General features: G+C 44.8%; 1 protein-coding gene across 2 annotated transcripts in view; it reads left to right on the forward strand.

The window, feature by feature from the left end:
• The window catches only part of LOC126199275 (myrosinase 1-like), a 338,624-nt gene that overhangs the window by 45,492 nt on the left and 265,974 nt on the right, over positions 1-27,158 (forward strand). The window contains exons 1-2 of one of the 2 annotated variants that reach the window (XM_049936085.1): positions 4,493-4,550; positions 14,502-14,635. In XM_049936085.1, coding sequence (XP_049792042.1) covers positions 14,528-14,635 — 108 coding nt within the window. In that variant the 5' untranslated portion in view covers positions 4,493-4,550; positions 14,502-14,527. Of the gene's footprint in view, positions 1-4,492; positions 4,551-14,501; positions 14,636-27,158 lie in introns of those variants that run through there. The other variant, XM_049936084.1, reaches the window with a different exon arrangement.

Raw genomic sequence — 27,158 nt, forward strand, 5'->3', positions numbered from 1 at the left:
CTGACACTGACCCCTTCATTCTTTTTCTAGCACTGATCTGTCACCGTCAGCGATTGTTGGTTTCTCCACGTCTGGATAACGCAACTGATGGCCAATTGATCAAAAGCTGCTGCAGTTGCTTTTCTTTTCATGTTAGAACCTTATGAAGTTTACACGACCGGTTTCGACGCTTATATTAGGCCATTATCAAGTATATGAGAGCTATGCAGTAGAGTAGCAACGTCAAATGATTGGGCTTTCGTAAAAAATAATGAGTGGCAGACTAGGAGCTGACATTTAGGAAAGTTTGTATGCGGGAAAGACTTAGCACATCGACACAGAATGTTCTAGAAAAGTGTGAGTGGGGCGCTGTGAGGGACGCAGGCTCATTGGAGAATTGTTTAGACGGTTTCGTTGGTCGGAAAACAGACAGGAACGTATCTGTTGCATAAGAGGGCGTTATTTGTTGCTCCTTTGTTGTATTGTGGATTGTGTTTTGCGGCGTGGACTCCGTGCAGAGAAGGCTCCGGAGACGGAGTTTCAGTAAGACTCTGGGAGAAGACGTGAGGCTGTGCACGTGTTCGGAGCTGAGTTAAGTGCCGGGATACAGCAGTGAGCGCAAATTCTGCTCTGACAGGCAGCCTGTGCGTTACTTGATGAGTAGCAGGTGCAGCCATCTGCGTCGTATGCAGCTCGCATTTCTACACATCGATTGTGATGAGATTATCTGGCGGTATCAGTTGGTAAGGGAGGAGTGAATTTAGAAGTTTTTATACACTCAAATGCATTCATGAGGGCTTATCCACGACCGCGATAGCAGGCTTAGTTACGTGTTTGTTTTCTTTTCACCATTCAGTATTATCATACAATCATATGTAGACACCAGTGGCCAAGTTTGACGCCATTCGGATACTAATTATTTCTGGAGCCCCCCCCCTCCCCCCGTACAGGGTGGAGTCGAACAGGGAGCCAATGTTCTTATCACAGATGAGTCCCGATTTGGTCTGGAGAGTGATTCTCGGAGGATTCGCATCTGGAGGGAAAGGCGAACACGATATATTGACCCAAATATTGTGGAAAGATACCTGTACTGAGGAGAATCCCTAACGGTGGGGGCAGGGATTATGTTGACCACTCGAAAACCTCTTCATGAAATTGTATATGTAAATCGGTAAGGTTTAACAGCCGTCAGGTATCCTGAAAAGATCTTGGGAACTAATGTACAGCTCTCGTGAGGGCTGCGGGCCCAGACTTCTTATTGATGGACAATAATGCTCGACTTCCCAGAGCACAGGTGGCTGATGTTTTCTTGGAAACAGGGGCAGGGTGTGGCCTGCTCGCTCTGAACCACATACAACATGACTGGGATGCACTAGGGAGACGGGTTGCATCACGTCAGCATCTACCAATCACTCTCCAAGACTTGCGAGCAGCTCTACAGAAAGAATGGGCGTTATTGCCTCAACATGAGATTGACGATATCATTCAAAGCATGCCCCGTCGTTGTCAGGCCTGTTTTGCTTACTGAGAACGTTAACCTGTTGTCGGAATGTGTGTGTGTAAATCAGTTAAGTTGGAAAAACGCAGAACATTTTTGTCTACCGTTATGCATGTTCCAGTTATTCACGTTTTGTATTCTTTATATTGTCTCTACTTTACTATTACTTGTTTATGCTGTTTTGTGGCAAAACAAACGCAACGTTGCAAAATTTCCGTTTGTTGATTATCTTTGGACACCAGTTTACTTGAAAGGCTCAGCGATATTACTCTTGGCATCCCGATGTGGAGTTTCACCGCGGATGGCTTCAGGTCGCAGCTGGTAATCATTGAGGGAACCCTGACGGCGCAGTGATACATCACGGACACCCAAGTGCTCATGTGCCACCTCTTATGTTGCTATTTTGGTGCCATTTTTCAACAGGATAATGCTCATCCACACTCGCACGTGGAAAGTGTTTCTGCGAATTGTCTGTATGATGTTGAGGTATGTTAGTGGCCAGCAATATTCCCCAATTAGTCCCGATAGGGCATGTGTGGTACAGGATCTGACGTCAACTCCGTCCCAGTGCTAGTATTCAGCATATAAAAACCATGTACAATAGTTGTGGTCCAGTTTTCATGAGATGTGCATACAATAGCTTTATGAGAATCTTCTCAACGGAATCATTGCATGCATGCAGGCCAGATGGGGTGCAACGTCATACTGATAAGTGGACTCATAGTGCCAAGTTCTTTGAAAATGTGATACGATTTTGGAGTCACTGAAATAACATTACATACCATCTCAACCCGTGAAGTCCCATTTCGTTTCCTGCTCGTGTTTTGGGTGCTTCACTTTTTTTGTCAGGCAGTGTATATCACAGTGTGAGAAATTGGGAAAATTTGTTCCATTTACTGACAACCGATTCTGTCTGACTGAGGCATAAGCATCCAAACAGAGTTAAAAGTAAAAATGATGAAGTTTTTACGTCCCAAAGAATCTGAGATTGTTAGAGACGGATTAAATTTCAATTCAAAACCTTTTCCAGTTTAAATAGTGCTCTTATCTAGCGATATAGTTGTCGACGATGTGTTAAAATCGACAGTGTTTCCTTCCTCCTTTTATCGGAAGCAACCACGCAGTACGAGGTCAGAATACTACTGCTCAATTCTATCAAAATGTGCGGCGAAAGCTCTTACGAAGCGCCAAGTATAGGAGGGGGAGAATGACAACAAAGCCAGTAAGACTTCTCGATCACCTGCTCCCTCTCTTCACATCGCAGAGGTTGCAGTGGCTATTTGCTAAGCTGCAAAATATCATCCCATTTCCTAAGACATGGCGCCCAGCGTACAGTAAATAAAAAAATAAAAAATCCATGAATTGGTTTGCAAACGAAGAGGCTCAGTAAAACAGAATCTTAACACAGACAAAAAAATGATATAACAAGCCCATCCGGAGCGTAACCTCTGTTTTCATGTAGCAGGGGAAAAAGTGGGGTAAACGAAACAGTCGCTACGATGACTCACGCAATAGGTCAGTGTCTTTAGAGCTGCGGTAGCAAGGAAACCGTATTGATTCTAGAATGTCCACAAGAGGCATTCAGAAAGAGTATCTCGCATGAAAATCTCAACAAAATACGTTGTGTAATAGAGGTTTTAGTAGCAAAATAACTAATTACTATTGATATTCATCATGAATTTGTGCTGTATATGGACCGAACGGGATGAGAGAATGTAGTGTGCGCCAATGGCGTCACGATTTTGTCAAAAGTGGCTGTCCGTCTGTTGTCAGCAACCGGTTGATACAAAATACTGGCGAAAAAAATCCGTGAAAACAAGCGCTTCAGGAGATCTCAACCGTCGGCCAACTTTCCGCAGATTTTTAAGTTACGAATGAGATCGTGACTAAACAACGATAGTACTACGAAGTTCTGTGCTCATTGAGTTTAAAACTCCCTTCTGAGAACTACAAAACTAAACGGATGACCGCTTCTCTAAACTTTTTCGGTACGATGCGGATGGGGAGAGCCTACTAAATAGAATCGTGACCTCTTCATGTTCATGGAAAAATGGTTTGGCTCTCAACGCTTTAACTGCGACAGAAAACTTCAAGATGCTTTCGTGCCGGCCGCAGTGGCCGAGCGGTTCTAGGCGCTACAGTCTGGAGCCGCGCGACCGCTGCGGTCGCAGGTTCGAATCCTGCCTCGGGCATGGATGTGTGTGATGTCCTTAGGTTAGTTAGGTTTAAGTAGTTCTAAATTGTATAGGACTGATGACCTCAGAAGTTAAGTCCCATAGTGCTCAGAGCCAAGATGCTTTCGTGTATAATGTGCAATGTATCTAAAAGTGGAATAAATGACTGAATATATGCTTTTTCTATCTGATGGCATACGGTGATAAAACATGTCATTCAAGTTGTAAGTCGTAATAAAATTATGTTTGAAACAAATCAGGAAGTAGTAGGGATCTAAATTTCGCCAAAATATGATGAGTGTTAACCAGTTGCACGCCATATAGAAAGACAAATACATCACACGTTATATATTTCCAGTTATGTTAATTTCAATGACTGCACACACTGGTAAGAGCAAACTGGTATAGCAGGATGATTAATTAGTTTCCTTTTCAGATAAAAAGAAAATATTTCTGAACTGAATTTAAAATGCATTGGTTATTCGTTGTCAGAATACGCTACAGACGATCAGCAGCAGAATGGGGATTGTAAAATTGCCTTTAATGGTGATGTAGCGAGTAAAAGAGAAAGGCTACAAAGATTTAAATTTCGGAGGCGTAGTGTCTCTGGATTCTACTGCGGCCGCCAGCAAAGATCACTGACATCTAGAGTTGCAGAACTTCCTTAGGCTATCGCAGAATATCATAAGTACGCGTAGACTACGGTAGTTTTCCTAGTAGGTTTGGGCAGTGAAGGTCATACTTGCTCTATCAGTACGTTGTATATGTTGCATATCTATCGGGCGTTGCTTCATAACGATCGCCTTCTTTGTGTGTGCGATCAGTGTCTTACAAGATTTCCCTAAAGACAGGAAGCGGAGCACCGCCTAGAAACTGAGTGAAGATATGTGAAGGAACAGGTAACCTCCGGAATGTTTGTGTTCTACATACAGGGTGTACATAAAGTCCGGGAACACTTTCAATTATTTATGGCACAAGAACCAAACATTGTACAGATATCATACATTTGCCATTTTGTGTAGAAACCCGGAAAGTTTTTTTTCATGTATAACGCCACAGCCTAGTTTGGTAATATGTCGATAGTCAGCGCTAGTCGCAAACATGGCGAGTTAAAATGCGGAGCGAGCTTTCTGTGTGTTGGAGTTCGACAAAAATAAGTGTGCTACAGCTGTTCAACGGATGTTTAGAACTAAGTACGGTAAGAAGCGAGCAACAACCGCCTCTACCACGTGATATAGCAGCAGAGCTCCAGGAGAGAATATAGTAAGCGACTGCCACAGTCGACGATACCATGCTGGGACGGGTATGGCAAGAATTCGATTAGCGTATTGACGGCTGCCGGGTCGCTCATGATTCACATATCGAATGTTTGTAAAAAAGACTTTCAGAGTTTCTCTTGAAAATTCAATATGTATGACATATGTACAATGTTTAGTTCTTGTGCAATAAATAATTCAAAGTATTCCCAGACTTTATGTACACCCTGTAGTTACCCCCACTGTCTGTTACTTAAAAATAAACATTTATAGCGAAATTTAACTTACCAACGTTTAATTCAGGTTTTAGTCGAAAATAGTTGATTTGTAAGGTAAATGTAAATGCCGTGTGGCTAGGGCCTCCCGTCAGGTAGACCGTTCGCCTGGTGCAAGTCTTTCGAGTTGACGCCACTTCGGCGACTTGCGTGCCGATGGGGATGAAATGATGATGATAAGGACAACACAACACCCACCCCTGAGCGGAGAAAATCTCCGACCCAGCCGGGAATCGAATCCAGGCCGTTAGGTATGACATTCCGTCGCGCTGACCTCTCAGCTACCAGGGGCGGACATTTGTAACGTGAAACAGAGGGAAGTTGTAGTAAAAATAAAGGAAACAATGCATATTTATCACATAGCTCTAGAAAACGCCATTTCCTAAAAAAAGGATAAAATAAAAGAAAACACAAAACAAAAATATATCAAACATCGCTTCAGTACTTCGTCGAACTTACGTTGATAAGCCAAAACATTTTTGCCACTACCCACCGCAAAGCTGGATGCTGTGTGGTGGCGTTGCGGGCATGTGACGCGGTAACGTAACAAAAGTACGTAAGCGGAGCAGACACGGAGGGGGGATCACCCTAGAGAAGATATGGTCTGCAAATGGCGAAATCCACTGAGATAAAAAAAAAAGCGAAGCTGACAAAGGGCAGATTATTATTACGCAGACCCTGTGAACGGGTATCTCGAAAACAGTGAAGATGATTGATTGTTCACGTGCTACTATCATGAGCATCTACAGAAAGAGGTAGAAGGACAGTGAAACTACAACTAAGTGCTGAATGGTTGGATGTCCACGACTCTTCATAGAGCGTGGGTTTCGGAGACTTGTCTATTCTGTAAAGTAGGGTAGACGATGATCTGTGGAAGCTCTGCTGAAAGTGCACAATGCTGGTGTAAGTGTTTCGGAGCACACTGTTGTTGAACATGGAGCTCCGCAGCAGACCATCGCTACGTGGCCACGTGTTGACCCAACGATATCGTCAAATTACGATTGCAGTGGGCACGGGACCATCGGTATTCGATCTCGATTAATGGAAACGTGACGGCTCTTTGGGCGAATCACATTTTCTCTACACTAGGTTGATGGTCGTCTCCATAAACGCCGTCATCGAGGTGAACGGCGGCTCGAAACGCACAGCCCACCAAGGACTTGGGCTGCTGGGAGCAGTATTACGCTATGGGAGACATTCTCCTGCGCTTGCAGGGGACACGTGGTAGTAATCGAAGTCGCGCAGAGAGTGCGAACACCTGCGTCCCTTCAAGGTTGATGTCTTCCCCGATTCCATATTTCAGCAGTATAACCGTCTGTGTCTCGGAGCCAAAACCGTAGCCGGCCGCGGTGGCCGAGCAGTTCCAGGCGCTTCAGTCCGAAACCACGCGACTGCTACGGTCGCAGGTTCGAATCCTGCCTCGGGCATGGATGTGTGTGATGTCCTTAGATTAGTTAGGTTGAAGTGGTTCTGGCAGCGGCCTTGCCCCAGTGGATACACCGGTTCCCGTGAGATCACCGAAGTTAAACGCTGTTGCGTGGCCGGCACTTGAATGGGTGACCATCCAGCCACCATGCACTGTTGCCATTTTTCGGGGTGCACTGAGCCTCGTGATGACAATTTAGGAGCTACTCGACCGAATAGTAGCGGCTTCGGTCAAGAATACCATCATAACGACCGGGAGAGTGGTGTGCTGACCCCATGCCCCTCTTATCCACATCCTCCACTGAGGATGACACGGCGGTCGGATGGTCTCAACAGGCCACTCGTGGCCTGAAGACGGAGTGCTTTTTTTAAAGTAGTTCTAAGTTCTTGGGGGATGATGACCTCAGATTTTAAGTCCCATAGTGCTCAGAGCCGAACCATTTTAAACTAAAACCGTACTACAATTGAGGAGCATTATAGTGAACTTACATTGATGTTTCTGCTACCAAATTCGCCTGATGTAAATTCTATGAAACCCATCTGGGTCGCTATCACCGCTTACGCAAATCCGCGTCCCGTTATTTACGCAAATTATACACTCCTGGAAATGGAAAAAAGAACACATTGACACCGGTGTGTCAGACCCACCATACTTGCTCCGGACACTGCGAGAGGGCTGTACAAGCAATGATCACACGCACGGCACAGCGGACACACCAGGAACCGCGGTGTTGGCCGTCGAATGGCGCTAGCTGCGCAGCATTTGTGCACCGCCGCCGTCAGTGTCAGCCAGTTTGCCGTGGCATACGGAGCTCCATCGCAGTCTTTAACACTGGTAGCATGCCGCGACAGCGTGGACGTGAACCGTATGTGCAGTTGACGGACTTTGAGCGAGGGCGTATAGTGGGCATGCGGGAGGCCGGGTGGACGTACCGCCGAATTGCTCAACACGTGGGGCGTGAGGTCTCCACAGTACATCGATGTTGTCGCCAGTGGTCGGCGGAAGGTGCACGTGCCCGTAGACCTGGGACCGGACCGCAGCGACGCACGGATGCACGCCAAGACCGTAGGATCCTACGCAGTACCGTAGGGGACCGCACCGCCACTTCCCAGCAAATTAGGGACACTGTTGCTCCTGGGGTATCGGCGAGGACCATTCGCAACCGTCTCCATGAAGCTGGGCTACGGTCCCGCACACCGTTAGGCCGTCTTCCGCTCACGCCCCAACATCGTGCAGCCCGCCTCCAGTGGTGTCGCGACAGGCGTGAATGGAGGGACGAATGGAGACGTGTCGTCTTCAGCGATGAGAGTCGCTTCTGCCTTGGTGCCAATGATGGTCGTATGCGTGTTTGGCGCCGTGCAGGTGAGCGCCACAATCAGGACTGCATACGACCGAGGCACACAGGGCCAACACCCGGCATCATGGTGTGGGGAGCGATCTCCTACACTGGCCGTACACCACTGGTGATCGTCGAGGGGACACTGAATAGTGCACGGTACATCCAAACCGTCATCGAACCCATCGTTCTACCATTCCTAGACCGGCAAGGGAACTTGCTGTTCCAACAGGACAATGCACGTCCGCATGTATCCTGTGCCACCCAACGTGCTCTAGAAGGTGTAAGTCAACTACCCTGGCCAGCAAGATCTCCGGATCTGTCCCCCATTGAGCATGTTTGGGACTGGATGAAGCGTCGTCTCACGCGGTCTGCACGTCCAGCGCGAACGCTGGTCCAACTGAGGCGCCAGGTGGAAATGGCATGGCAAGCCGTTCCACAGGACTACATCCAGCATCTCTACGATCGTCTCCATGGGAGAATAGCAGCCTGCATTGCTGCGAAAGGTGGATATACACTGTACTAGTGCCGACATTGTGCATGCTCTGTTGCCTGTGTCTATGTGCCTGTGGTTCTGTCAGTGTGATCATGTGATGTATCTGACCCCAGGAATGTGTCAATAAAGTTTCCCCTTCCTGGGACAATGAATTCACGGTGTTCTTATTTCAATTTCCAGGAGTGTATGATCTATGCTTAGACATCTAACGCCACATACTTCAGCAAACCTACCGACAAACTGTTGGATCCCTGATATGCAGAATCATCGATGTATTTCGTCCCAAAGACGGACAAAAAAACTATTGTATTAAGCAGATAGTCATAATGTTTTGGTTCATCAGTGTATATAAAACACGTTTTCGTTATTCATAAAAAAATCTTCCACGTTTTTCAGTAATAACAGGAAACTCTTGCACTGATCATGATGAAGAACGTACTAATGAGTATAAAGTAACAACAATAATTACATATTTTTTATGTTTGTGCATGTAAACTGCACTTGCATCAGAAGTAATCTTTGACTACATGAGAGTACAGATGTTGCGCTATCAACTAATTTTTATTACTTATAAAATGAAATTTATATTCTGTAAGGATATAAAATACACGATGGACTGAGTGATGTGCAGTTCTGTTTATGTGATTAAAAAAAACCATCGGCTCCCTGTTTCCCTGTTACACATTCATTTCTTCCCTACCAATGCTGCCAATATTACTAGTAACCCTACTATTTACTACGTCTTTTATGTAGTGTGCAAAAACTACCGAATCGTAGGTTTGGAAGAGCGCAACTCTGCTGACATCGCGAGTCACTACTAGGCACGATGTGTGACGATATACTACACACGCTGCAATTAAGAATGATTTGAATGGCTCTGAGCACTATGGGACTTAACTTCTGAGGTCATCAGTCCCCTAGAACTCAGAACTACTTAAACCTAACTAACCTAAGGACATTACACACATCCATGCCCGAGGCAGGATTCGAACCAGCGACCGTAGCGGTCGCGCGGTTCCAGACTGTAGCGCCTAGAACCGCTCGGCCACTCCGGCCGGCACTGCAATCTTAGGCGGCAGAATTTGCCAACTCTTTATGAGCAGTGTTAAAATCTAAATGGTGATTATGCATGGTGTAGTTTCAGGTTAAGATTTTACTAGTAAATATGTTTTAAGCATTCCATAGTTCCCTCGCGGCCTAAATAAGGTTATTTTACTGTATGGCTCTCGTATAAAACGAACCGCTACGGTCGCAGGTTCGAATCCTGCCTCGGGCATGGATGTGTATGATGTTAGTTATGTTTAAATAGTTCTAAGTTCTAGGGGACTGATGACCTCAGATGTTAAGTCCCATAGTGCTCGGAGCCATTTGAAACATTAAAAGAGTGCAAGTCAAGAGTTTTTCTGATTGTAACCTTGAACAGAATACGAAGTCTGAGCTTTTCGCGGTCGATATGTGATTCTTCAAATGGTTCAAATGGCTCTGAGCACTATGGGACTTAACATCTGAGGTCATCAGTCCCCTAGAACTTGGAACTACTTAAACCTAAGTAACCTAAGGACATCGCACACATCCCTGCCCGAGGCAGGACTCGAACCTGCGATCGCAGCGGTCGCGCTGTTCCAGACTGTAGCGCCTAGAACCGCTTGGCCACTCCAGCCGGCTGTGATTCTTCACACAAGTATCAAAGGTAAGATGTTCTTATCGTTTGCTTTGAATCTCGTGGAATGCACTGACTCATAGAGAATGGACGAGGTTCAGCTAATTCCTCCTCGTGCGTCAAGACTAAAGACATTCCATGAGTCATGCAGAAAAACAACTCCATCACAATCTGTATCAGCTGCCTATTTACGATCGCTGCTATCTTCACGTAAGCGCACAGAATTTGCGTAGGATTACAAGTCGCACGTTTGCGGTTCGTTATGAATGGACAACAGAAAGACCAACAGGCTATTGTTTTGATGTCTTAAAAGTACGACGTCAAGAATCTTTGTACCGATATTCCATAAGAGTCGATATTACGAGGTTCATTCAAGTTCTAAGGCCTCCGATTTTTTTTCTAGTTAACTACTCACCCGAAATCGATGAAACTGGCGTTACTTCTCGACGTAATCGCCCTGCAGACGTACACATTTTTCACAACGCTGACGTCATGATTCCATGGCAGCGGCGAAGGCTTCTTTAGGAGTCTGTTTTGACCACTGGAAAATCGCTGAGGCAATAGCAGCACGGCTGGTGAATGTGCGGTCACGGAGAGTGTCTTTCATTGTTGGAAAAAGCCAAAAGTCACTAGGAGCCAGGTCAGGTGAGTAGGGAGCATGAGGAATCACTTCAAAGTTGTTATCACGAAGAAACTGTTGCGTAACGTTAGCTCGATGTGCGGGTGCGTTGTCTTGGTGAAACAGCACACACGCAGCCCTTCCTGGGCGTTTTTGTTGCAGTGCAGGAAGGAATTTGTTCTTCAAAACATTTTCGTAGGATGCACCTGTTACCGTAGTGCCCTTTGGAACGCAATGGGTAAGGATTACGCCCTCGCTGTCCCAGAACATGGACACCATCATTTTTTCAGCACTGGCGGTTACCCGAAATTTTTTTGGTGGCGGTGAATCTGTGTGCTTCCATTGAGCTGACTGGCGCTTTGTTTCTTGATTGAAAAATGGCATCCACGTCTCATCCATTGTCACAACCGACGAAAAGAAAGTCCCACTCATGCTGTCGTTGCACGTCAACATTGCTTGGCAACATGCCACACGGGCAGCCATGTGGTCATCCGTCAGCATTCGTGGCACCCACCTGGATGACACTTTTCACATTTTCAGGTCGTCATGCAGGATTGTGTGCACAGAACCCACAGAAATGCCAACTCTGGAGGCGATCTGTTCAACAGTCATTCGGCGATCCCCCAAAACAATTCTCTCCACTTTCTCGATCATGTCGTCAGACCGGCTTGTGCGAGCCCGAGGTTGTTTCGGTTTGTTGTCACACGATGTTCTGCCTTCATTAAACTGTCGCACACACGAACGCACTTTCGACACATCCATAACTCCATCTCCACATGTCTCCTTCAACTGTCGATGAATTTCAATTGGTTTCACACCACGCAAATTCAGAAAACGAATGTTTGCACAGTGTTCAAGTAAGGAAAACGTCGCCATTTTAAGTATTTAAAACAGTTCTCATTCTCGCCACTGGCGGTAAAATTCCATCTGCCGTACGGTGCTGCCATCTCTGGGACAAATTGACAATGAACGCGGCCTCGTTTTAAAACAATGTGCATGTTTCTACCTCTTTCCAGTCCGGAGAAAAAAAATCGGAGGCCTTAGAACTTCAATGCACCTAAACATGTAAACATAGGCTGAGATGTCTTGTATTCACAAACGTAATGGGAAGAAGGGAAAATTTTTAACCATTTTCAACACGTTCTCAATTTCGGAAAATGCGCCTTTATTAACTGTTGCACTGCTGCGTTACGTCATAGTATGAAAGAGTTTAGTTCTGTGTCTCGTATCTTTCAACTTACTAACTTTAAGAGAGCCAGAAGGTAATAAGTTAGAAAATCACGTCATCCAGTTTAATGTTTATATTTCCTATACCTCAACGTCGACTATGCCAATTCTATTTATGACTAAATGGCTGGAAATTGCGTTTGGTAACCGGGAATATACACTATTAGTGGCCATTAATATGGAGTGCCCACCCTTTGCTTTTATGACGGCATGAACCCTGCCGAGGATATATTCTATGACGTGTCTACACGTGTGTGAAGGAATGGCAGCCCATTATCTCAAGAGCTGAAATCAGGCAGCGATGCTGAACGCTGGAATCTGCAACGAAGCCGACGTTATAGCTCATTTCTGGAACCTCACTGTCCACGCCTACCTTACGGATGCTGCTTTATGACAGCGTTCATTATCTTGCTGATTCAAGCAACCATTGTCTGTGAACCGTTCCTCTACTGTACACGGTACACAGTGCCGTAAAATGTGTGTGCATCCTTCCACATTTAGCGCTTTTTTAATCACAATAGGGAGACAAGGAAACAAAAGGAAAAATCTGAGTTGGAATTAAAATGCATGGTGAAGAAATAAAAAACCTTGAGGTTCGCCGATGACATTGTAATTCTGTCAGAAACAGCAAAGGACCTAGAAAAGCAGTTGAACGGAATGGACAGTGTCTTGAAAGGAGGATATAAGATGAACATCAACAAAAGGAAAACGAGGATAATGGAATGTAGTCGCATTAAATCGGGTGATGCTGCGGGAATTAGATTAGGAAATGAGACGCTTAAAGTGGTAAATGAGTTTTGCTATTTGGGGAGCAAAATAACTGATGATGGTCGAAGTAGAGATGATATAAAATGTAGACTGGCAATGGCAAGGAAAGCGTTTCTGAAGAAGAGAAATTTGTTAACAACGAGAATAGATTTAAGTGTCAGGAAGTCGTTTCTGCAAGTATTTATATGGAGTGTAGCCATGTATCGAAGTGAAGCATGGACGATAAATTGTTTGGACAAGAAGAGAATAGAAGCTTTCGAAATGTGGTGCTACAGAAGAATGCTGAAAATTAGATGAGTAGATCACATACCTAATGAGGAGGTACTGAATAGAATTTCAGAGAAGAGAAATTTGTAGCTCAACTTGACTAGAAGAAGGGATCGGTTGGTAGGGCGTGTCCTGAGACATCAAGGGATCGCCAATTTAGTATTGGAAGGCAGCGTGGAGGGTAAAAATCATAGAGGGAGACAAGAGATGAATACACTAAACAGATTCAGAAGGATGTAGGTTGCAGTAGGTACTGGGAGATGAAGAACCTTGCACAGGATAGAGTAGTATGGAGAGCTGCATCAAACCAGTCTCTGGACTGAAGACCACAACAACAACAACAACAGGAGACCACACCACAAACTCGAAAAACACCCCCATACCGAACACCAATTCCTCCGTACTTCACTATTGGCACCACATTAGATGCCACGCAACGTTCTCCAGGCATTTGGCAACCTCAAACCCTTCCATCGGGTTGCCACAGGGTATAGCGTGATTCATCGCTCCAAATCACCCGTTTCCAATCACTCACTGTCCAGTGACGTCACTCTATACACTATGTCAAGCGTCACTTAATACTGTCGGTAAGATGTTCTTATCGTCTACAGTCAGTCTCGTGTAATTCACTGACCGCGGCTAATGTGGAAGCTGCTCGACCGTTGTGTCCTTTCTTTTTAGCTCCCTACGCACAGGTATTGTGCTGGCTGGACTACTGGTTGCACTTCGGAACTCAGGATTGATTGCTTCCACTGATTTCATAGGATTGTTTGCAACCACCCTCCGCCGTACTCAGTGATGCCTGTCTGCCAATACTTGAGCTCTGCCTAACCTTAGTGTAACTATGGTGTTTAAACTTCACAATCACGTCACCATCAGTCGAGGTGGGCAGTTTTAGAAGGATGATGATTTTTGATTTGTGGGCCGCTCAACTGCACGGTAATCAGCGCCCGTACGAAGTCCCAATTTTTACACAGTCCAATTTTTTCACAATCCAATCTAGCCAATGGCACGCATGACGATGATGAGGATGATGATGAAATGATGAGGACAGCACAAACACACAGTCCCCGGGCAGAGAAAGTCTTATAAGGGTTGAAATATCTCTGATGGGTCTGTTGCTCAGATGACATCCAGTGACCAGTCTACGTCCGAAGTCCATCAGCTCTTCTGACTGACCTGTTGTGCTGCTGCTGATTCTCTACTGACAACACCATCTCCCTACTTCCTTTTATATGGCAGGTCCGGCTCTCGTGACTTCTAGCCATCGGTTTTGCATCACACAGAGATGTCTGGATACTTCTGAGCAGAAAATGTATAGCTGCATTATGAAAGTGGGCAAACTATCAGTAAAGTGGGTCGATGCAGCTGTTCAGACACGTCTCGGATTACAGAGAGCGGCAAACTTGACGGACAACAGAAAATCTATTTATTGTAGCCTGTATCTGACGTGTGGTACTGTATGATGTTGAGACAATGAAGAGTTGTAACTCTGTGGCTTGTCTGCACCCTTGTTTCAGGCAAGGGGGAAAACATCTGGGACCGGATGACTCACGAGCACCCAGACTACGTGGATGACGGATCTAACGGCGATGTGGCCTGCGATTCTTATCACAAGTACGAAGAGGACGTGGAGATGATCAAGTCCCTAGGGGTGAGTTACACGCTTACGACGGTTCATATACCGGATTAAAGAACTTATGGCGTCTGTCAAATTCTTCTGAGCGTGCTTTTCATGGACGTACACTGCATATCATATCACTACGCAGGTTAAAGAGATATTATTCGAGGAAAGACGACTGCATGTAGCTCAAGTAGAACTGTATCTCCAGTTTTCTTGACAATGACCCCCCCACCTTCCTCACACACAAACACATATTTACATGGTGTTTCAGGAGAAATAGTAAATATTTCAAGATTTGGTGGTATAGACTACTTCGAATAAAAATTTTACATGTAACACGTGCCGAATTTTCATTAGTTGAAAAAATAGAATTATATGTTAGAAACTAACACAAACAAAAACTCTCACACAAGCTGTTATGCAAAGGGAAATGATTAAGTCCGAAGTTAATTTTAAAAAATCTCACCTCTGACTTCAAAGCAGTTTCAAATTCTTCTGACAACACTACGAGGATTCCTGGGTTTTTCTAATGACGGTGGCACTATCCATAATATCTGCAACGAGCTGCATCTCTGGAACCAATAGAAAGTATACATGTGTATATGGAAAGTTTTATTCGAAATACTGTATTCTGCCACCTACTAAAATGTTTACAGTTCCTTCTGCAGTACCCAATATTTTCCGCATGTATTTCTCAGTGTTCTTCGAACTTGATTATCAAATGTAATTCCTCTTATTTCGAAATGACCAAATAACATGAGTATTAAGCTATGGATCAACGGAAAGAACACTGTACCAGGCGGTGTGACAAGTGATGTGCACCAGGAGTGCGTCAAACTAGTACGGATTATTCATTATCTACATGATTCCCGCAACTGTCATACGTACTATGTGGATGATTTGAAAGCAATAAATACTTGGAACACCAGGAAGTTAGCTTCTGACAGAAGATAATTTATTTGTTAAAGAGACTGGATACGCATACTGTTTATTGCAAATTATTTATCATAATATCCAGCGAAAATTTATATCTTTATGGAGAGTAGCTTTGTACTAATGAATCGTCTCGGATTTTAAATTCACATCTGCTGTACGACGTATCGCCGTATACAATCTGATCAAAAGTATACGGAAGCCTGTTATTGGAAATTAATTACGGATGTGCCCTCCGTTGCCTTTGTGACGTCTTGGACTCTGCTGGGGACAGTTTCAGTGAGGTGTCTGCATGTCTGTGGAGGAACAGCAGCCTGTTCTTCTCCAACAGCCGAAACCAAAGAAAATAGTGATGTTGGACAATGGGGATCTGAAACGAAATCTACATTCTAACACATCCCCAAGGACCAGAAGGATATTTTCACTCTGCAGCGGAGTGTGCGCTGATATGAAACTTCCTGGCAGATTAAAACAACGTGCCGGACCGAGACTTGAACTTGGGACCTTTGCCTTTGGCGGGCAAGTGCTCTATCATCTGAGCTACCCAAGCACGGCTCACAACCCCTCCTCACAGTTTTCCTTCCGCCAGTATCTCATCTCCTACCAGACTTCTGTGAAGTCTGGAAGGTAGGAGATGAGGCACTGGTGGAAGTAAAGCTGTGAGGACGGATCGTGAGTCGTGCTTGGGTAGCTCAGATGGTAGAGCATTTGTCCGCGAAAGGCAACGGTAACGAGTTCGAGTTTCGGTCCGGCACACAGTTTTAATCTACCAGGACGTTTCACGTCTCAGAGGTGATTCACTGGTTCAGGTCGGGACTCTAAGCAGGCCAGTCCGTTGCAGGAATGTTACTGTCCACAAACCATTTTCTAACAGATGCTGCTTTATGGCAGGATTCATTTTCATGCTGATCCAGTTACCACCTCAGAAACTTCTCCTGTATTGTGCGCTGTAGGCGATGCTGTAAGATGTCTTCATACCACGCCCCATTCAGCTTTTTCTTCAGCACTATGAGCAGTCCTCACCATAACTATGAAAAACATTCCCATGCCCCAACACCACCTCCTCCGTACTTCATTGTTGGCACTTTCACGTCAGCGTATACACACTGCATAAAATTTACTATAATGAGAAGCAAACACATAGAGCTGACTTAGACGATTTTCTTCGCTATCTCCGAAAGGATGGGAGGTGGTACTTTCTAATTTCAATAGTAAACACTTGTAGCAACGAAACAAAACACCCACCTCTACAGCACTATTGAGGGTACGTAAGTAAACACCCTTCGGGAGACAAGCTCCTATTATCAGGTACTGTTATGCAGAACTATTAAAAAAACATGTAACCACCACGTCGTCCAACAGTACAGATGTCCTCTTTGTGCACAATGAATTGATTTTCCCTGCCCGTTACGCCATACTGATATTCCCGTAGTTTTATGAATACTTTCTACCTTCCACTTCTTTTGTAAAGAACTTATAATACCACACCTTCATTGGACTTTCAGAAGTTTTTTTATCTACACTTTGATCTTCTAGATAATTCGTTTGATTTCCAAGATGGTTACCATTTCGTTCTTGTCTCATTATCTTGACAATTTTTTATTTTATATGTTCGACTCCTCTAAACGCAAGTAGTTTTGTCTTATCAGCAGAGATCTCCATACTATAAACTTGGTTCAATTTGTGCTCTGTTGTTTCCAGTTTATTTTCATCATCATATACAGTGTTTTTAACTGTTCATCACAGTGTAAGCAATGGTGTATTTCTATGTTACATGATAATAAAAAAATAAAAAAATTCAATATATTTGTGGCGCCATAGACAGACCTAGAAGAAGACAAAGAAAATAAATAATATTAAATATTGTTACTGAGGCGTTGGGGAGCTGATTGGAGAGTGTGCTGGACGAACAAAATTGTAAATACTTAAACTGTAGCTTATTATCAAAAAAAGAATCGAACACTTTACAATTAGTAAAATACGCAATTTAATAGAGGGAGCACTGATGACTAGTAAATAACGTAGTTAAATCCAGCGCTAGGCACTTCAGTAAATATAGTTCTTAAAATGCGTGGGTAGGTGAAAAAAAAAGTTTGTCGCACGTAAGTGGCCCAAAAATAAAATCTCCTTCCCTTTCTTATGAGAACAATGTGAAGTACGAAACAGCTGCAGCAAGAATTATTAATTGACATAAGGCGTTGCTCGTTAACAGACAATTACATGTCAGGAAGGGCAGTTGATCAAATAAAATAACTACACTTAGCAATTGCATAAATTACCACGGCGAAGCTCCGTCTATTTAAATTTTGCATATAAATTTTACTAACGAGCAAGATGTCTCGCTCCTGAAGACCATCTTACGGGAACACCGACCAATATCAAGTGAACAAAATTTCTCTACATAAAACTTGAATAACATTTAAGACACGTGCGGGATAAAAGAATCAACGGCCGTCGCCCTAAGCAAATAAGTTTTACAATGGACGAAGATGCTATAGGATTTAATCGAAATTGGGTTAGGAATACAAGATGATCATTAGCCATTAGTAATTATTTTAAGGCACCTTAAGCTTGCGTCAAAACATGTCTCCTCAGGCAGGCAGACTATCATGCTTATAATCTCAGTGAGCCTTACGGCGCAATGACCGATCAAAAATCACTAGGAACAGGGCGTGAAGTTTGTGAGACCACCATGGCAAATTGCCTAAAACAATAGGGTGCCGCAAACGGCTGAACCAAATTATGCTAAAAAAAGCCTCTAGACGGTGTTGCTTAGATTCACTTAGGTGGTTTTTAGAGGCAATCAGCTGTGGTAAATACACTACTGGCCATTAAAATTGCTACACCACGAAGATGTATTGCTAAAGACGCGAAATTTAACCGACAGGAAGAAGATGCTGTGATATGCAAATCATGAGCTATTCAGAGCATTCACACAAGGTTGGCGCCGGTGGCGACACCTACAATTTGCTGAGATGAGGAACGTTTCCAACCGATTTCTCATACACAAACAGCAGTTGACAGGAGTTGCCTGGTAAAACGTTGTTGTGATGCCTCGTATAAGGAGAAGAAATGCGCACCATCACGTTTCCGACTTTGATAAAGGTCCGATTGTAGCCTATCGCGATTGCGGTTTATCGTATCGTGACATTGCTGCTCGCGTTGATCGGGATCCAATGACTGTTAGCAGAATATGGAATCGGTGGGTTCAGGAGGGTAATACGGAACGCCGTGCTGGATCCCAACGGCCTCGTATCACTAGCAGTCGATATGACAGGCATCTTAACCGCATGGCTGTAACGGATCGTGCAGCCACGTCTCGATCCCTGAGTCAACAGATGGGAACGTTTCCAAGACAACAACCATCTGTCCGAACAGTTCGACGACGTTTGCAGCAGCATGGACTATCAGCTCGGAGACCATGACTGCGGTTACCCTTGACGCTGCATTACAGACAGGAGCGCCTGCGATGGTGTACTCAACGACGAACCTGGGTGGACGAATGGCAAAACGTCATTTTTTCGGATAAATCCATGTTATGTTTACGGCATCATGATGGTCGCATCCGTGTTTGGCGACATCGCTGTGAACGCACATTGGAAGAGTGTACTCCTCATCGCCATACTGGCGTATCACCCGGCGTGATGATATGGGGTGCCATTGGTTACACGTATCGGTCACCTCTTGTTCGCATTGACCGCACTTTGAACAGTGGACGTTACATTTCATATGTGTTACGACCCGTGGCTCTACCCTTCATTCGATCCCTGCGAAACCCTACGTTTCAGCAGGGTAATGCATGACCGCGTGTTGCAGGTCCTGTACGGGCCTTTCTGGATACAGAAAATGTTCGACTGCTGCCCTGGCCAGCACATTCTCCAGATCTCTCACCAATTGAAAACGTCTGGTCAATGGTGGCCGAGCAACTGGCTCGTCACAATACGCCAGTCCACTCTTGATGAACTGTGGTATCGTGTTGAAGCTGCATGGGCAGCTGTACCTGTACACGCCATCCAAGGTCTGTTTGAGTCAATGCCCAGGCATATGAAGGCCGTTATTACGGCCAGAGGTGGATGTTCTAGGTACTGATTTCTCAGGATCTATGCACCCAAATTGCGTGAAAATGTATTCACATGGCCGGCCGAAGTGGCCGCGCGGTTAAAGGCGCTGCAGTCTGGAACCGCAAGACCGCTACGGTCGCAGGTTCGAATCCTGCCTCGGGCATGGATCTTTGTGATGTCCTTAGGTTATTTAGGTTTAACTAGTTCTAAGTTCTAGGGGACTAATGACCTCAGCAGTTGAGTCCCATAGTGCTCAGAGCCATTTGAACCATTTATTTGTAATCACATGTCCGTTCTAGTAGAATATATTTGTCCAATGAATACCCGTTTATCATCTGCAGTTCTTCTTGATGTAGCAATTTTAATGGCCAGTAGTGTAGTAAGCGAAACATAAAGCCCCTCTAGCCAGTATCATGTGTAACTGAAATATAGAACGCCAAAGTACGGCCAACATTTTAGCTCAAGGGGTTGCAGACAAGCAAACAATGACAGTAGCCGATCAAACATACAGAAAGAATTAGCTAAGCCTGGTGGGTGGCAACGCAAATAAACAAATAAATCACAATAAGCTTTGACAAAAAAAAAACACTACCAAGAAGGAGTTGTGCGACATAAATGGAAGGTAATAAGCATGTTACTACATCTGAACGTTGTTTATTCAAATTTCGCGGCAGCCGCGTATGTGTGACGCTAGTGGTGCCTCTGTGGGGAGGCAAATCAGGTTTGCTTCAAACACGTGAGCGTTTATTACCTTTGAGATTAGACGTGGTGAGTTGCTGCTAGTCAAGAATGCCTTTAAGGCTACGAAGACGCCATTATCAACAGCTCACTGAGTTTGAACGAGGTCGTGCAGTAGGGCTACCAGAAAATGAATGTTCCTTCTGCGGTGCTGCAGAAATACTTCGCAGGAATGTAACCACTGTAAGCGATTGCTAGCAGCGGTGGTAACGAGAATGTACGGTCGCAAGAAAACCGGGATCTGGACGGCCACGTGGTACTACCGACAGGGAAGACCATTGTGTTCGGCGTACGGCCATGGCGCATAGTACTGCATCTGCAGCAGCAGTTTGAGCAGCATTTGGCGCCAGAGTGACACAACGAACTTTTACAAATAGGCTCCGAACCAGACGCCCGGTAGCGTGCATTCCACTGGCCCCAAATCACCGCCATTTGAGTCTTCAGTGGTGTCAAGCGAGAGCTCAATGGAGATAGGGTGGAGGTCTGCTGTGTTCCCTGATGAAGTCTAGGTCTGCCTTGGTGCCAGTGATGCCGTGTGTTGGTTAGAAGGAGGTCGGTTGAGTACCTGCAACCAACGTACCTGTGTGCTAGAAACACTGGACCTACACCTGGAGCTATGACTGGGGTACGATTTCGTATGACAGCAGGAGCACTCTCGTGGTTACCCCACGTACCCTGAATGCAAATTTATACGTCAGTATGATGATTCGATCTGTTGTGCTACCATTCATGAACAGCTTTCAAAATGGTTCAAATGACTCTGAGCACTATGGGACTTAACTTCTGAGGTCATCAGTCTCCTAGAACTTAGAACTACATAAACCTAACGAACCTAAGGAGATCTAACACATCCATGCCCGAGGCAGGATTCGAACCTGCGACCCTATCGGTCGCGCGGTTCCAGACGGTAGCGCCTAGAACAGCTTTCCGCGGTGTCTGCTCCAACAGGATAACGCTCGCCCATATACGCTGTTGTAACGCAACATGCTCTACGGACTGTCGACATGTTACCTTGGCTTGCTAGATCACCAGCTCTGTCTCCAATCGATGACATATGGGACATCTTTTTTTTTGGTCATCAGTCTACTGACTGGTTTGATGCGGCCCGCCACGAATTCCTTTCCTGTGCTAACCTCTTCATCTCAGAGTAGCACTTGCAACCTACGTCCTCAATTATCTGCTTGACGTATTCCAGTCTCTGACTTCCTCTACAGTTTTTGCCCTCTACAGCTCCCTCTAGTACCATGGAAGTCATTCCCTCTGTCTTAGCAGATGTCCTATCATCCTGTCCCTTCTCCTTATCAGTGTTTTCCACATATTCCTTTCCTCTCCGATTCTGCGTAGAACCTCCTCATTCCTTATCAGTCCACCTAATTTTCAACATTCGTGTATAGCACCACATCTCAAATGCTTCGATTCTCTTCTGTTCCGGTTTTCCCACAGTCCATGTTTCACTGCCATACAATGCTGTACTCCAGACGTACATCCTCAGAAATTTCTTCCTCAAATTAAGGCCGGTATTTGATATTAGTAGACTTCTCTTGGCCAGAAATGCCTTTTTTGCCACAGCGAGTCTGCTTTTGACGTCCTCCTTGCTCCGTCCGTCATTGGTTATTTTACTGCCTAGGTAGCAGAATTCCTTAACTTCATTGACTTCGTGACCATCAATCCTGATGTTAAGTTTCTCGCTGTTCTCATTTCTACTACTTCTCATTACCTTCGTCTTTCTCCGATTTACTCTCAAACCATACTGTGTACTCATTAGACTGTTCATTCCGTTCAGCAGATCATTTAATTCTTCTTCACTTTCACTCAGGATAGCAATGTCATCAGCGAATCGTATCATTGATATCCTTTCACCTTGTATTTTAATTCCACTCCTGAACCTTTCTTTTATTTCCATCATTGCTTCCTCGATGTACAGATTGAAGAGTATGGGCGAAAGGCTACAGCCTTGTCTTACACCCTTCTTAATACGAGCACTTCGTTCTTGATCGTCCACTCTTATTATTCCCTCTTGGTTGTTGTACATATTGTATATGACCCGTCTCTCCCTATAGCTTACCCCTACTTTTTTCAGAATCTCGAACAGCTTGCACCATTTTATATTGTCGCACGCTTTTTCCAGGTCGACAAATCCTATGAAAGTGTCTTGATTTTTCTTTAGCCTTACTTCCATTATTAGCCGCAACGTCAGAATTGTCTCTCGCGTCCCTTTACTTTTCCTAAAGCCAAACTGATCGTCACCTAGCGCATTCTTAATTTTCTTTTCCAATCTTCTGTATATTATTCTTGTAAGCAGCTTCGATGTATGAGCTGTTAAGCTGATTGTGCGATAATTCTCGCACTTGTCAGCTCTTGCCGTCTTCGGAATTGTGTGGATGATGCTTTTCCGAAAGTCAGATGGTATATCGCCAGACTCATATATTCTACACACCAACGTGAATAGTCGTTTTGTTGCCACTTCCCCCAATGATTTTAGATATTCTGATGGAATGTTATCTATCCCTTCTGCCTTATTTGACCGTAAGTCCTCCAAAGCTCTTTTAAATTCCGATTCTAATACTGGATCCCCTATCTCTTCTAAATCGACTCCTGTTTCTTCTTCTATCACATCCACCAAATCTTCACCCTCATAGAGGCTTTCAATGTATTCTTTCCACCTATCTGCTCTCTCCTCTGCATTTAACAGTGGAATTCCCGTTGCACTCTTAATGTTATCACCGTTGCTTTTAATGTCACCAAAGGTTGTTTTGACTTTCCTGTATGCTGAGTCTGTCCTTCCGACAATCATATCTTTTTCGATGTCTTCACGTTTTTCCTGCAGCCATTTCGCCTTAGCTTCCCTGCACTTCCTATTTATTTCATTTCTCAGCGACTTGTATTTCTGTATTCCTGATTTTCCCGGAGCATGTTTGTACTTCCTCCTTTCATCAATCAACTGAAGTATTTCTTGTGTTACCCATGGTTTCTTCGCAGCTACCTTCTTTGTACATATGTTTTCTTTCCCAACTTCTGTGATGACCCTTTTTTGAGATGTCCATTCCTCTTCAACTGTACTGCCTACTGCGCTATTCCTTATTGCTACCGAGCGAGGTGGCGCAGTGGTTAGCACACTGGACTCGCATTCGGGAGGACGACGGTTCAATCCCGTCTCCGGCCATCCTGATTTAGGTTTTCCGTGATTTCCCTAAATCGCTTCAGGCAAATGCCGGGATGGTTCCTTTGAAAGGGCATAGCCGATTTCCTTTCCCATCCTTCCCTCACCCGAGCTTGCGCTCCGTCTCTAATGACCTCGTTGTCGACGGGACGTTAAACACTAATATCCTCCTCCTCCTTATTGCTGTATCTATAGCGTTAGAGAACTTCAAACGTATCTCGTCATTCCTTAGTACTTCCGTATCCCACTTCTTTGCGTATTGATTCTTCCTGACTAATGTCTTGAACTTCAGCCTACTCTTCATCACTATTATATTGTGATCTGAGTCTATATCTGCTCCTGGATACGCCTTGCAATCCAGTATCTGATTTCGGAATCTCTGTCTGACCATGATGTAATCTAATTGAAATCTTCCCGTATCTCCCGGCCTTTTCCAAGTATACCTCCTCCTCTTGTGATTCTTGAACAGGGGATGTACCCGTGATCTAGGGGTAGCGTCTTTGATTCATAATCAAAACGTCTTCGGTCCCGGGTTCGATCCCCGCCACTGCGTAAATCTTGATAACTAATCAGCATTGGCGACCGAATACTTCCGGCATAAGAAGTCAGCCTCATTCTGCCAACGGCCTTGTCAAAGAGGGCGGAGGAGCGGACAGAGGTTCAGGGCACTCTCCTAGGGGTGGGAAATTGCCCCTAAAGGCGGAAGAATCAGCAATGATCAACGACATGAGGATGCAGAAGGCAATGGAAACCACTGCATTAAAGACACGTAACGTGTATCCACAGGACATGTGGCCTGCAATTGGAGAAGTGTCATGATGATCTCTCCATTGGCAAAAGATTCCGGAATAGTCCCCCATTCGGATCTCCGGGAGGGGACTGCCAAGGGGGAGGTTACCATGAGAAAAAGGTTGAATAATCAACGAAAGGATAACGTTCTACGAGTCGGGGCGTGGAATGTCAGAAGCTTGAACGTGGTAGGGAAACTAGAAAATCTGAAAAGGGGAATGAAAGGGCTCAATCTAGATATAGTAGGGATCAGTGAAGTGAAGTGGAAGGAAGACAAGGATTTCTGGTCAGATGAGTATCGGGTAATATCAACAGCAGCAGAAAATGGTATAACAGGTGTAGGATTCGTTATGAATAGGAAGGTAGGGCAGAGGGTGTGTTACTGTGAACAGTTCAGTGACCCGGTTGTTCTAATCAGAATCGACAGCAGACCAACACCGACAACGATAGTTCAGGTATACATGCCGACGTCGCAAGCTGAAGATGAACAGATAGAGAAAGTGTATGAGGATATTGAAAGTGTAATGCAGTATGTAAATGGGGACGAAAATCTAATAGTCATGGGCGACTGGAATGCAGTTGTAGGGGAAGAAGTAGAAGAAAAGGTTACAGGAGAATATGGGCTTGGGACAAGGAATGAAAGAGCCGACAATTCCAGAGTCGTATATAACCAGCATTAAACATCCCCGCATTGACCGACCAATTGCAACAGGCGTGGGATCCGACATCTAGCACCTATACAACACAATGCATGCACGTTCGCATGCTTGCGTTCAACATTCTGGTGGTACACTGGTTATTGATGTACCAGCATTTCACATTTGCAATGGCTTATCTGGCGCATACATTATCCTGTGATAGGAGAGCATTATGCTGACCCCGTGACGTTCCATACTGCAACCAGTGACGCCATTGGCGGAGGATGACCGTGGTCCACTGACAACGTGTATGGATTGGTTAAGTTGTACATTTGTCTCTTTCACATGTTCGCTGCTAAGCCAGACAGACACACAGGACACCCATAGTACACACCACCGAAAATCCTGCAACTCCCATGATACAGTTACCCCTGGCAATCTTCATAAACTCATCACTTCATTGTTCTCTGTGTAAATGTTTTATAAACAGTCAACAATTCATATTTTGTCTTTTAACCAAAACAAATCACTATGTGCATTTCATTTTTAAGAAAATATTCAATTTTAAGGCTATTTAAAATGTTACTATGTATTAAATTTTTAGAAAGGGGGTGAAATAACAATTTAGAAAAAATTATGTTACAAATAGAATAACATACTGTAGTCAAATGTTCAAATACGTGTGAAATCTTATGAGACTTAACTGCTAATGTCATCAGTCCCTAAGCTTACACACTACTTAACCTAAATTATCCTAAGGACAAACACACACACCCATGACCGAGGCAGGACTCGCACCTCCGCCGCTGTTTGTATAAAGCGTTTATTTTGCATTCTGTTTACGACCTTCCACTAAGGAAGGGATTCTATTAGTGTTTATCTGCTCTGCATAGTAACTAACAGTTCTTGATAAAACTTTACGTAGTTTTCGTGTTAGATTTCTTAGTGTTTTCTTGATCGTTTAGAACAGAAAGCGCCCTAAAACCGTCTTTTGTTTGTTTCGCGGCCGTTAGCCACTAGTCACTTGAATCAGCAGTTGTCTTGTGACAGCCAGAGCGAGAGCACCAGCAGCAGCGAGTACTGTTTGTATAAAGCGTTTATTTTGCATTTTGTTTACGACCTTCCACTAAGGAAGGGATTCTATTAGTGTTTATTAGCTCTGCATAGTAACTAACAGTTCTTGATAAAACTTTACGTAGTTTTCGTGTTAGATTTCTTAGTGTTTTCTTGATCGTTTAGAACAGAAAGCGCCCTAAAACCGTCTTTTGTTTGTTTCGCGGCCGTTAGCCACTAGTCACTTGAATCAGCAGTTGTCTTGTGACAGCCAGAGCGAGAGCACCAGCAGCAGCGAGTACTGTTTGTATAAAGGGTTTATTTTGCATTTTGTTTACGACCTTCCACTAAGGAAGGGATTCTATTTGTGTTTATCTGCTCTGCATAGAAACTAACAGTTCTTGATCGTTAGGAGAGAAATTTATTTTGTACTTATTTGCTGCGCTTATCTTTTAAATAGTTTTTCTGGGAAAACCTAGCGTAGTTTTCGCGTCTCGTATTTCAGTGAGTGTTTCTTGATTATCAGAGTAGCTCATCAGAAGATTATCTTGGGAATTTGTCACCGTATAGAGTAGGGTAAACATAGTCATGTGTAGGGACTGTGGTTGTTGTGAGCGGACGCAAGGAGAATTTGCCACTCTTCGGGGGCAGGTGGAGGCTTTGTCTGTTAGGCTCATCGAGCTCGAGGCGCAGGCGTCGGCTCGTAGTGGCGTTGGGGCAACTGTGGTGAGACCTATGCCTACTTCGGTGGCGTTGGAATCACATGGAACCCCTGATGTCGCTGCGTCTTCCGGCAGTGAGCATCTTACCGGTCAGCCATCACTCCAGGGTGAATGGCGGACAGTGGTGGGCTCGCGTGTGCCTGGCCGAAAGGCGAAGGTGGGATCTGGCCGCGTGGCAGCTGCCTTACCCCTTTCCAACAGGTACGGGGTGCTTCCTAGTGGTGATGACATCGTTTCCGAGCCACCACAGGATGCCTCGCCTGTTGGGCCAGTGGCCGATTCTCCGGCAAGGTCCCGACAGTCACAGAGGGCGGGCCTATTAGTTATAGGGAGCTCCAACGTTAGGCGGGTTATGGAGCCCCTCAGGAAAATAGCGGGTAGGTCGGGGAAGAATGCCAGTGTGCACTCGGTGTGCTTGCCGGGGGGTCTCGTCCGTAATGTGGAGGAGGCCCTTCCGGC

Source organism: Schistocerca nitens, chromosome 8, assembly GCF_023898315.1.
Source record: "Schistocerca nitens isolate TAMUIC-IGC-003100 chromosome 8, iqSchNite1.1, whole genome shotgun sequence".
Classification (NCBI taxonomy): domain Eukaryota; kingdom Metazoa; phylum Arthropoda; class Insecta; order Orthoptera; family Acrididae; genus Schistocerca; species Schistocerca nitens.